This window comes from Chionomys nivalis, chromosome 25, assembly GCF_950005125.1.
Source record: "Chionomys nivalis chromosome 25, mChiNiv1.1, whole genome shotgun sequence".
NCBI classification, from domain to species: domain Eukaryota; kingdom Metazoa; phylum Chordata; class Mammalia; order Rodentia; family Cricetidae; genus Chionomys; species Chionomys nivalis.
The window spans coordinates 36,832,024-36,845,287 of NC_080110.1; the positions used below are offsets into that span (position 1 = coordinate 36,832,024).

Genomic DNA, 13,264 nt, shown 5'->3' on the forward strand with positions numbered 1-13,264 from the left:
CTAGCTGCCACTTCTCGTCTGTGCTTCTTCTGACTCTACCCACTTTTCTTCGTCAAGACTCCTTCTTGTAAGTCCCGTTCCTCCCATTTCATCTGGCCAATCCTGTACTGGTTCCCACCATACATCAGCTTACGGTTTGGTGAGCACAGGCTGCCGTAGTTAAGAGAATCAGACTGCTGGTGTTAACATGCCGTCCTCAGCACTAACTCTGTGCCTCAATTTTCTACTGACATAACAATAGTAGCCTCTGCCATTGCAGTTTTTGATTAAATGGTTAAAGACACCCAGCACTTGGCTATGTAACAGGTCAGAGAGCAGGCACTCTGACATCATGAACTACCATGATGTGTGATCAACACAGCTCATCTTCATCTCCTAGCAACAACCTGACCTCCTGGACCGAAGCCCTTCTGCTGAGCTTTCTCTGGAAGTTTCAAACCCTTGTTCAATATGATGATCCATTTCTCTGCTCTTATTCTTCGGTAGTTGAGATTCCTCAAAAACAAACACATCCAGGAGAGTTGGCTCAATGGTGAGAGCACTTGTTATTCTTGCAAAGGATCCAGGTTCGATTCCTAGAGCCCATATGGAGGCTTACCATCTCCTCAGGCACCAGACACACATGTGATATATATATGCAGCCAAAACACTCATACACACAACGTAATAAAATACAAAAATCTTCAAAAAGCAAACAATCAAAACCCACCAATCAGCCAACCAAAGAACAATAGAACTCTACTTTTCCACGAGGGTTGAGTGCTATAGATATAGACACTGAAGACTGCTTGTTGACTCTGTTGACCTCGGGAATTCTGCTCTGTGCTTCAGGCTGGTTTTTACTAATTTTCCCACAGGTTGTTCTAAAACATCTTTGTTCTTTTCAGAGCCCTGAGCTATCAACTCTTCCATGTCTGCCTGCAGCTCTTCTATGAATTGCTTGAGCACAGCTAAGATGGGTTCCTGCTCTCACATTCTATCAGTCAGTTTCACAGGGAGAGAGACCTTTAACCTTCTGCTCCACACAGGTGATCTAGAATATTCTGGATACTTCTTCCCCTTTTATTTCTCCCGGGACCCGATCTGAAGGCTCATATTTCTTTCTCTCCTACTTTTCAAGTCTCCGCCTGCATTAATCTCTCCAGTACCAATAAGGCAAATGTAGCATTCTGTCTGAACTGTGAATCTCCTCCACCAAGCTTCCCATTGTCTGTCTACAGCTAAATCTGACCTTTCCACAACGCTCTAAGTTGAAGAACCTGTGAGGGAACTACTGAATAGAGCACACATACATACACTGCATGCATGTGTGTGTAGAGCCGAAGGCAGTTTATAGGTGGTACATTCCATCGTCTGGGTCTTGGAGATTGAACTGAGCTCATCAGGCTGTCATAGACTTTGCCTGCTGAGCCAGTTCTCTGGCCCCAAACTTTCTTCATCCCCTTTATTGGCATCAATCCACTTTTAGTCTCAGGATTACTTAGGCAGTGCTTATGCCCCTCCCACTTCCAACGTGCTTTCCTCGTGCCTGTTTTCCCCCAGGGGTCACTCTCTATCTCAATGACTTTAGCAATCATCAACACACTGGCCATTCCTTGGTCTTACTCTATACTCAGATAGTATCCCCAATCCTGGGCTCCAAGAGGCACTGTCAACATTTCCCCAGGTACTTCTGCATTCTAATAACTATGCAGTCCTGTGAGTCTTTCCTCTTCTAGCCGTTCTTTCTCTTCTCTAATTGGCTGTGAGCTTCTCCAGAAAATACACAGGTCCTTCCTATTGCCTCTTCCAATAATATGAGCATAGCAGCATCTGGTTTAGTAACTGTGTTCAGTGGTTGTCTTCCGGTTGAAGAAATAAGTAGATTCGTATTTACCCTCTGATGCTATCAGTGGACATGTCACCACCATCTAAAACAGAACTCATACTACTGTTCTGGACGACCTGTTTCCATGCTCTTCTACATCTTTCCTGGTCTCTCATTATTCATCCTCATTCCTCAGGAGTCACTACACGACAAAAGCACAGTCAAGTTTTGAATGTCACTGTGCCACCATCTGCAGAAACCATTGCCATTCCCCATCTCTCCGGTTGCCATCATCTCCAATTGTTTTTTCTCTGTCCTGTACCTTTCAGAAAGCTTCTCAAACATAGCTCAGATTATTTCCTTCTCCTACCAATATGCTCCCTGGCTTCAGTACAACCAACATTCTCTACCAGGATACTGAGTATCTGCTGGACTCTGATATCTCCAAGACCTTCTCTAAGGCCAAACTCAATCCTTGATCTTTTCCCCTACCTCTGTCCTCCAGCAACTGTCTGTGCCGCAAGGTTTCTTCCTCTGGCTCAGGTTCTTCAACCTCACTGCTGCCTCTGCTCGAAGGCCATTCTCCCAGGCCTTCTGCCTTCTTGCCACATTCATCTCAGCTTGAATGTCACTTCTTGAGAGATGTACTCACCAAAACAGCTCCCCCCGCCCTTCTATGGTTCCTGACTTTGCTTTATTTTTATCAGAGAACTTACAGTTAAAATTTTACACTGATAGCTTTTTAAATTAAGTTTCTGTTTCTTTTAAAAGATATATGACAATGGGGACCTTTTACTCTCCTGACTGCCATTACATATACATCGTGCAGGAGAATCGCTGGCCCATGACAAATATTTGTTGGCATATGATCCTTGTGTCTAAAGGTATGCCTTTACCTTTTGGTAAAAGTCGCTGGATATGTAGGCCCATATTTTGCTGTGTGAAGACAATCAATCTTTCCCTTCCCTTCCCTTCTTCCCTTCCTTTCCCTTCCCTTCCCTTCTCTTCCCTCTCTACCTCCATCCCTCCTATTCTCTCTTTCTCCCTCCTTCCTTTTGTCCTTCTTCAGTGATTCTGAGTATCAAACCCAGGGCCATAGTTCATGCTAGACAAGCTTTATACCACCGAGCCACCTTCCCAGCAGACAAACATTTTAGATGGTAACTTGCACCAAATTCTCAAATCTATTAGCTACTGTCTAGAAATCTCTGAGACCCATATTTCACTAGACTCCTCCTCTGAGACTAAGGCATGCAGGGTCCCAGTGTTACTAAGAATTTTCCTGGAAGTTGTGGTATAAGAGAGAGTTAATGGTAAAGGTAGGGAGAAAGAAAGAATATTCCATGTTCTTTGTCATATTTAGAACTTAGATTAAGTCTATCTATCTATCTATCTATCTATCTATCTATCTATCTATCTATCTATCTATCATCTACCTACTTATTTACCTATCTACCATCTATGAATGGCATGGAAACAGTGGGGAATTATTTGGGAGGGAGTGAGATGGGAAAACATAAAATAGGAAGGATAATAGGGTGTGAACACAACCACAGCACACATATAAAAATGAAAACATACAAAATTATTTTGTATATTAACCAAAAAAGCAAAAATAAAAAAGAATACCTCAGAGTCAGGTTGGTAAACATTTGCACCTCCTCCTCTGCCTCTGATACCTAAGGTTTCTCCTAGTATTTTTTTTTGACCCACTGGTTTTTCTCACATTTATCTTGCCCTGCCTTTCTGTATTTAGAGATGGTTTCTATCATCTATTAGATTCAATCCTCTTGACCCTGGTGAAACAATCTTGAGTGGAATCCTCCTTGTCATTCCCGTAAGTGTCCAGTGTGATTTCTCCTTAGACTAAAGACCAAGCACTTGCCTCCTGGCCTTGCATCCATTCACCCCATGAATTTTTACGGCTCCCTACCTAACTGTCACGTGTTCTTTGCAGCTGGACGAGTGAGACAAGGTGTTCTTGTTGCTGAGCCTAAGGAATCTGGTTTCTCTAGCTCAAATGTGCAAAGTTAGAATAAAGGTGGCAAAATTCTCAAAATCACATCCCATGGCGGACATCAAGTGTCTGATTTCATATCAATCTTCAGGTCTTCAGTGGAAATTTAGTGAATGAAATAAACAATGCAAAATGACCGAATAAACCTCTTAAACAAAAACATGTTGGGTATACATACATAAATATATATCTATATCTACACTCCCCTTTCTGCCATGTAGCTGACATAAGTCATGTGCAGCCCTCTCCTGACACTATCACCGACTTGAAGGTCAGATTTTACCTGCAACATCAAACTCAATCTCCAGTGTGACTTTGCTTGTGATGGAAGAGTCTCGCAGGAGCTGATTGGCTTCCTCGAAGGTGCTGTCTTCGGTTGGGATTCCATTAATGGCCATTACTCTGTCTCCAATCTGTAGCACCCCACATCTAGTTCAGGACCACACGAGAGAGGCTGGAGTTAGAGTCAACGATCATGGAGCTGCACTTGCCACTCTACCTCATTTAATCTTTGCAAAATAGCATCACCATTTGATTTTCTAGAGTCAATTCTACTGGCAAGCATGTTAGGTCAACTGCAATGCCCTTCATTCTTGAGTCCCACGGTTACAACTGTGGTCAAGTGGTTTCTTAAAGATTCCAGGGAATTAATAATTTATAACTATGATAGCACTATAATCTGACCGGAACAAACAGATAGTAAAGATGAATGTTCATTCCTGCAATGCAGAGAAATAACTTCAGTTGGATGCTAGCCACTTTTTGTATAGATTTTTCTCCTTTATAATTAATACAGCCTCTAGTTTTCCAGTGGACAAAATCTGCTAAATAAAATCATTGTTCCTCATAATGCTTCTCAAACCTGATGAAGAACATAAAACTTTATCATCACAATGGAGAGTTAACTACATTTTGCTTTTGCTGCACTGAGTGCTGTTCCATTATTTATTAGTTATTCACAGATTGCTGGGGTTAGAAACGCAGAGCAGAAAGACTGCTGGGAAGGGAGAGTACCTCACCTCTCTGCCGGGCTGTCAGCTTCAATATAGGAAATCAGAGGCGGGGAGGAGAGTGTCTCCGTGGCAAACACGCTGCCCTGCAGTTGGAGTCCAAAGCCCGTGACAGGATCAGCTGTCAGGACCACCTCCGTGGTTTCCGTGTGAACAACCTGTCCAGCCAATCCCACAGTGCTAGAGGCTAAAGATACTAGAGGAACAAACATGAAGAGGGTGACTGGAGGTTCAAGCAAGTATCAGCGTTTCCAAAACAGAGTGGTGTGTCTGAAGAGAGGCTCCCAGGCAATGGAGGGAGCTTAAATACTGGCTTTACAGCAGAAAGTTGACTTCCAGCTTAACAGGGTAAATGTATCTCCCAATTTGTAAGATTGGAGTCATGACCAGTGTAGCCACTCCAAGTCCTCGTCCCAGGAACTAGAAAGAGACTGTGAGAACAGGAAAACCCTGGAATCACAGCATGCTGTCTAGTCCTGGGCTGTGCAAGCCTCAACTGAGGAGGACCTTGGGGCAGGTCCTTCCATCCCGGGATGTCTGGATCCCTTTCTCTGGAAAGGAGATCTGGGATGGTGTCTCTAAGTCTTCCTACTTCAATCCTATGTGACATGAGAAAGGCAACTTTTTGTTTTGAGGAAATGATTTCTATGTGGCCCCCAGAATAGTGAGGCTCTCCTGGTTCCTAGTCTTTCTCCAGTACTGGGTGGGTATGATGAGCTATCCAAACTTCATACATTCCACTTGTCCCCACATTCAGTCCCTCCGAGTTTTGTTCTTTCTCTGCCCAGCCTCCAGCCACCTGTTGTCTCCCATTTCATTCACTTCTCCTGTACTCATGCAAGTCTCTAGCCGGACATCTCTGTCTTACTTGCTTTGGCAATGAAAGGGCCATTCCACATCTAGATGCCTCTGGCCCTTGTGCTTGAACACGCCATCAGTCTGCAAGGGTCCTTTTCCCAATGTCATCTTCTCCATGTGTGTCTTTAGCTCACTGCTCTAACTTAAAGTCACTCCAACCCTGCTCCAATCAAAACCCATTTCTTCCTACTCATTTACATGGGACAAATAGAGGTGGTTTTTGTTTGCTTGTTTTTGTTTTTTTGACACTCTTTGCTCATTCACAGTGTTTTCCCTTCTCAAACTGCTATTTAATATTCTGTATTCTATATGTATATTTCTGCTCCCTAATCTTTTAGGCTACTCTTCTACTTTTCCTAATTTCCCCATTTCCTTGCTGACTTCATGTCTTCACTCTCCCATATCGTAACTTTAATGATTCTCTTTCCTGACTGTGCTGACAAACGTCTAACACACTGACTCCATGGCTCTTCTGCTCCCTCAATGTCCTTCACTCACAAATCCATCCTTCTTCAGCTTTCTGTCAACACAGCCCAGGGCTGTGCTCCACCTTCCCTTAAAAGATCCCCAAGACCTTAATATTTGAATCCTCCTTTTACCCCAGATCCTGTGTTAGTGACTTTCCCAGCTCCTATGGTCTCAGTTTCTTCTCTATCTCATTTGTAGTAATATTTCCTGTTGCTTACCTTCATGCTGGCTGCTGTTCAAACCATGTTACATGCGACAGAATTTTCCTCTTTAAGTGAAAGCATCCACAGACATAGCTTTATATTTTAAATATAAACAGAACACCACCAGCTGAAGCAGGGAGGGAGGACTCCAAAGCTCTTCCCACAGCCTCACATGAGACCCCAGGGCTGGTAGTTGGAAAGCCCCCATCATCTGCCTGGTGCCTTCCCTTTCTCTCATTTCTCTCCACACAGCACTTGGAAGCCTGGGGACCCCTTTCACAGAAGTGTCTGTAACTAGCAGAGATTCTTAAAGGCTACATGATTTGCTAATATACTCTGTGTTCTTTGGTAATACCCAGTCAACACTCCATCTATTACTGAATTGTTGAAACCTGCCAGAAAGGAACAGCAGCTCTAAATTCTTATTATGGTCTACTGGGCTCTAGAGTCTTTGTTGGAAATACGTGTGCCCCAAGTTAATTCCTTAAGTATCTATTTTGAATGCCTCCATCCTTACAAATGGTCAAATGTCACTTCCTAAGAGAGTGAGATTTGTCCCTTTGATGAGCATTTCTTAGGTAACATTTCAGCCAGACCTCTTGCGGCTCTGTGCTCCCACCGCTCTCTCTTTTCCTCTTTCCTCCTCTCCCCATTTCGAGGTTAATTCTTTCTTATCTTGCTTTTTTTTTCTCTCTTGAGTCACGGTCTTACGCAGTCTAGACTGGCCACAGGCTTGTTGTCTGTGAAGCTGAAGATAGCCTTGAACTTCTGACCTTCCTAAGAGCTCTGGCCACCTGCGCAATAGGATTGCAGGCATGGACTATCACAGCCCTTCTTAGCAACTTTTTGATTTTCTCCACTGCCTAGCCATTCTGGGATCCTACGCCATGGATGTGTTTCTTGCCACTTCTCCAAGCTTGCCCATTCACTCTCCTAGCTTTTCTGACCTTGCCCTGCAAAATTGCTCTGATTCTGATACGTGTCTCCTTTCAGTCTTTGCTAACACACCACTCTCACTGATGACTTTGATTGCTAAAAACTCAGTGGCCCTATTCACTCTAACTGCTGTCCAGCGGCTGGCTCCAGGGACAGTCCTGTCTTGTAAATTGCTCTTAAGGTGTTGATGAAAATTTGGTATTAGCCTCTTCTGTATCCACCCCGGCTGTGCCTCTTCCACCCTCTGGCCCATGAAACAGATCCCCAGTGCTGAGTTCTCTCGTCCTTGCCCTCACCAGCCCTTACATCCTCAGTGGCATCTTCTCTTATCTCTCTCCCTCTGGCTTCAGTGAGGAACTCTTTTCACCACAGAGACTTTTTCATATACAGACACACCTCAAAGGACTTCAAATTATTTTCTAAATTGGGGAAGTAATCTTGACTTTCTCACTTATTCTCTTATGTTTTAATCTCCTGGTCTTGAAATCTCAAAGCAGCCTCTGACTCATGACTCCCCGTGCTCTCAAATCAATCAGTTGCTCAGTTGTAAGAGCTGTCCAGCTTTCTCCACTTTTCCTTTCCATACCCCAATTTGGGCTTTTATTTCATCCATTCCAATAAGCATATATCTGGGTTCTTTAATGTTCAATGGTTTCGCCATTCTATTGCCAAATGGTATCACCTATATTTTGTACGTCAGTTACTTGATGCTGAGTTGTCATCAAGAATCAACAGTCATTCTTCACCCAAATTCTTCCATCATGGAGATCGTTGGAACTCATGGATAAGGGAGGGAGACTAAAGAAACCCTTTTCCCTAACCTGCCTCTCATCATTCTTTCCCATCTGGACCACAGGTAACATAGCCTTCACTATGTGTGGGAAGGCAGCACTTTGCACAGGTGGTGGATGACCTGAAAGTCTAACATGTGACTTGGCGCCAACATATTTAATTCTGATATGTTATCTAGTCTGATTTTTTACATGTGTGCATTTTGTTTTCTAGAGGATAGGTTTTTTTTTAAATCAATGACACAATACTGGAAGGCACCATGTCCTATTGGTAAGTGAAAGGTCCCTAATTGGGTTCAGGGTGACACTGAGAGATTGTTGGGGGTAAGAAGTTCACAAGAAGAGTTATTTTGTTAACACCATGATCAGACAGACAAGGGCTCTGAGAGTTCGGATGCCAGCGCCACAAACAGACAGCATGGCTGGGGCTTTGAAGACTCAGTTCCCTTTTTACAGCATCTTAAGGAAGAGGGAAGACTGTGGGATCCTACAGCCGGGTTCTCTGATTTCCCAGCTGCAGGCAGGGAAGAGGGTGGGGATTGAGATGTGTGGTCACTTGTACCCCCTGCACATAATTCACCTTCCCGTGGTAGAAATGCAGCTACCCGATGGTACGCTGGCTAGAGGTTTAAGGACTGTGCTCTATAAGGGGCCCAGATCAGTGTCTGTAGGAGCGGTAGGGCTGTGGCAGGCACTGTGATCTGAGCAGTGGTCTGGTATGGATCCCGAAGTTACATAAGGACCTGGATTAGGTTACATAAAGTCTCTGAACTTTGGACAGATTCGCATAATACACTCCCTCATTTGAGATCTCAATTTGATGCAGATATCAGGGACTATTTACCCAGAGCTATGAAGTATGTTTGAAGGCTGGAACGATGGCTCAGCAGTTGAAGGACCTTGGTTCACTTCCCAGCACCCACATAGGACAGTTCATAACCACCTGTAAGTCCAGTTCTAGGGAACCTGACAACCTTTTGGCTTCTCACATATATTCACGCAGTCACAGGCACATACACATAAAGTGATAAACAACCACATCTTTTAAACCCCTTGTGTTTGGGTTGGCCGTTTCTCATCACCATTAAAAAAGAACAAGAAAGAAACAAGCCGAGCCAAGCTGAACAGTAATAGTTGGATTACATTAGACTAAGTGATGCCTTCCACAAAGGAAGGATGAGCTATATGTGCTTTGGCTTAGGGAAGATGGTTGGACGATTTTTATTTAATGTTCAATAATACACATGAAGATCGTTCGATGAGGTTTTCTTTTACCTGTAAGCTCTATTTAGAGAGAGTTGAGGTGAGCTAGGTAGACTAGACCTAGGGTTGAAAATAAATTATGTACTGTACATTGATTTTATAACAATAGGAATTTATAATTCATAACCCAAATATATAATTAGATTAAATAATTTGGGATTTTTCAATTAATCCTCAAAGTTCTCTGACACACTGGGATCTGTCCCCTCAACATGAAAATTTCACCTGCAGTTAGGATACTCACATGTACTAAATCCTTAGGAAGCACTACATTTGAAGAAAGATAAATTATAGACTTAAAGTTCAAAAGCCAAAGGAACACACAACAGCAACCTGGATAAGTTGGCGGATGTTAGCCAGCTTCGTCAAGTGGTTGGCCAGCAAAAGGCAGAAAAGCGGTTTCTACAGTTTGAGATTTGCATGGCAGATTCTCTAGTGCGCTCTCCAGATTCCCTCGCTCTTCCCCATGGCCAGGCCCATAGCTAGATCTGCTCGCAGTTCTGTAGGCTTGCAGGGAACACATTCTTCAGCTATGTCAGTTTCTCTCAATGTAAGAGAGGAAGGCAAGGAAAGGTTTTTAAACTTTTGGCTCTTGAACGTTTATTTTTAATGCATTAATTATAGAGACTGTGAACTTTATTATCAGCTAGAAAAAAACCATTTGAAAAGTTTAGAGAGGAAAAAAAGCCCAGGGGTTTGTTAGGATAATGTGTTTTGTTGTTTGATCCCTGGATTTGAGGCTTCTGCCCACTAAAGCCCCAGGGTTGAGGGTGGCCTGCTGTAGACCCAACAGGCTGTGAATCTTATGACCCAGTTTGGGTGTGGGGAGGAGGATGGCCAGCTCCTTCTCCACAGAGAGCTGGAAGGGTGTTGGGCAGCGTCTAGGCCATTTCATTTCCGACTCCTTGCGTGGCCACTTGTGCAAGCTTACCATGAGCCACATTGCTCTTGTGTCCTTTTCTTAGGGGTCGATGGGAAGGGTGGTGAAGATTATAAGGTTTCTTCATCTCCTATTTTCAGTGCCACCCTCTCTAGCAGCGAGTGACCGTGACCACAGAGACAAAGGACATTCTGCTGTTTGCTATAATCCAGGCCAACTGGGAACAGGCGGGATCGTGCCTCTGTCTCTCTGCAGGGGCAGGAAGGGCCAAGCTAGGTGCGCTGTGTAGTCAAGCCGCTGGCCCAGTAGGTGATGGAGGTCTTTCTGCAGGGGCAGGAAGAGCCAACCTAAGTGCACTGTGTAGTCAAGCCACTGGCCCAGTAGGTGATGGGGGTCTTTCTGCAGGGGCAGGAAGGGCTAAGCTAGATGCACTTTGGTCAAGCCGCTGGCACTATAGATGATGGGGTCTAGAAGAAGCCCTGACCTTGGCGGCTGGACAGGGAGGCCCTGGCAGTGGGGAGGGGCCTGGGAGGTTCCAGAAGCAGGACTGAGTTTCCTCTGTGACATAGCCTGGAGCTGTTCCTGGCCTCTGTGACTCCACCCAAACCCCTGGGCTCACAGAACTCACCACTCCCCCTCAGAAACAAGCACTACACCTTGTGGCTGTCACTAACATATTGCTATAGATTTTTCTGTACCTTCCTCCACGGATGATGAGAGTCTCAATATTTATGTGAGAATATGTCTTTGTTTCCTGGCAATGTCCTTATTTTATCCTGCAAATACATGTAAAAATATTTGTTCTATTTTGTAAACCATGGCCTCATCAACAGTAGAGCAAAGAGACTTTATTATCTTTGTGGCTTTCACTGTGAGTCACCATCCATGAATGGCCTGGTTGCTATAGAAACATAACTATTAGAAACTAGACAGCAAATGTCAGCCCGGAATGAAGACATAAATAAAATAGGGGGAGAAACCAAAGTATATAGTGAGAATGTTAATAAAATTTTTATTTTCATTTACTTGGGGTCTTTACATCCAAAATAGCAATAAAACAGAGAAGAGAAAGTCTTAATTTTCCCCCCAAATTGGAATACTCTCATTTTTCATGCATTTTAAATGGGAACAAAAGTTCACACCATTTGGGCTCTACTGTTTCATTAAGACAGAAAGTATCTGATTTCCTGAGACACTTCTATAAACATCCTGCTATATACATTGTCATTGGGGCCTGAGTGGCTCCCATCTGCAGGAAACATGACCTGGGAATTTTTCAACCCAGGTTTCTGTTTATCTTTTTGGCTACAGTTGAATGATTGCATGTTGAATCAAGAGAGAATCTATGAGTGGGTGAAGGGAAAGGCAGGCCTCACCTCGGCTTTGTTTCTTGTTACAAATATCAAGATGTACAAATAATCTGAGCCAGACAGATGCATTAGCACTCATTTGTATCTGCTAATGACCTTATTCAACACAGCAACCCTTACCTAACAAATGGCTAGCCTTCAAAGCAGAAATTCAAGCATTAATGAATTGATTTTGATGACTCTGTCCAGCTGAGGGATGTAGCCTGTTTCTGTCAGTGATGAGCACTGCACATGAAGATATTATAATATACAGATATGTACATATACATACCTACTTCAAGTCCTGGAGGCATTATATGAAAAACTCAAAACTTGTGTATTGGGGCAATATATAAGTATTAAATCATGAGCCTGTCCCTTTAAAGATGGTGGTCACTACAGAAGGCCAAACTCACAGCCCTAACAAATAAAGCCTCCCTGTAGCTCTCCAATTGGTTGTCCACTGTTTAGTACTACAGTTGTTCCCATTTTCAGCAGGGACATGAAAAGTCTAAGACACTTGCTCAGGGTCCTACTGGGGTGACAGGCTTCCAGTATGCAGAGTCAAGCTCATAATCAGTTTGCTGTGCATCTGCAGCTGATCTAGGCCAAGACTAAATAATTTACTTTAGCCTTAGGAAGCAAGTGGAAATCTAGGTGTTTTTTGTTCTCTTTGACTAAGTTCATTCTTTCACCTTCTTAACTTCAAATCATTCTTAATTTAATTTACTAAAGGTGACAAACCTTATATTTGAACACATATTTTATTTTTAATGTGTGTGTGTGTGTCCATTTTTCTGTCCATGCCTGTTTGTTTTTCTATCTGTGTGAATGCAGGTGCCCACAGAGGCCTGAAGATGGCATAAGATCCCCTGGAACTGGAGTTACCAATGACTTTGAGACACCTGATGTGGATACTGGGCATGGAACCTGGGTCCTCTTGGAAGAGCAGAACACATCCTTAGCCACTGACCTATCTCTACATCCCCCAAGTCCCCAAGTTTTACATTTGAAAGGAACAAGTCAAAATTTATGTGTACATCACCAGGACATTAAAGATGCTGACTGTGTCTCTTATCGTGGTTTTCTTTATACTGAAGACTTCAGCTCCCCACCACTAGAAGAAATGCGTCCTAGAGTGGGTGATAGTTGCTGTCCTCAGTACTAGTGTTACTGAGGGACTCGAGAGTTATTCTTGGGATACAAACTCTTAGACACACAAACTAAAGAGTCAAAAGACCCAACAACCACTCCATCTCTTGTTGGCGCCACCCTTGGGATTGCTGGGTTTGACATCATTGAAGTAACTTACAGATGCCCCTCTACTTCATTCCCATGGCAGACACAGAAGTAGACCCCATCATCTTTAGGTTTCACAGATGCCAAAAAGATACAGGGCACAACATACACTAAACTGTGATTTGGGATCTAGCTGGAACTAGGGGCATTTTCTCCCTTTAAACATGATTAAGATGAAAGATACCCAGATTCTTTAACATAAAAGAAAAAATAGGGGTAGTCTATGGTTCCTCCATATAGAAGTATCCAGCCACTTCTTTCTATACAAATCATGCTGTTTTAAGCAAATGGTCACACTTCCCTAGCTTTTTTTTTTTTTGGTCTATATATGCTTGGCTATCTATTCTAGGAAGTGTTTCAAGAATGAGAATTGAAGTTCTTAG

The 13,264-nt window shown here is 43.3% G+C and overlaps 1 protein-coding gene across 7 annotated transcripts in view; it reads right to left on the reverse strand.

The window, feature by feature from the left end:
* Positions 1 to 13,264, reverse strand: part of Grip1 (glutamate receptor interacting protein 1) — a 664,532-nt gene that overhangs the window by 77,297 nt on the left and 573,971 nt on the right. For all 7 annotated transcript variants that reach the window (XM_057757637.1, XM_057757634.1, XM_057757635.1 and 4 more), the window contains 2 exons: positions 4,844 to 5,030; positions 4,108 to 4,253 (listed from right to left, as the gene is read on the reverse strand). In XM_057757637.1, the coding sequence (XP_057613620.1) occupies positions 4,108 to 4,253; positions 4,844 to 5,030 (333 nt within the window). The remainder of the gene's footprint in view (positions 1 to 4,107; positions 4,254 to 4,843; positions 5,031 to 13,264) is intronic.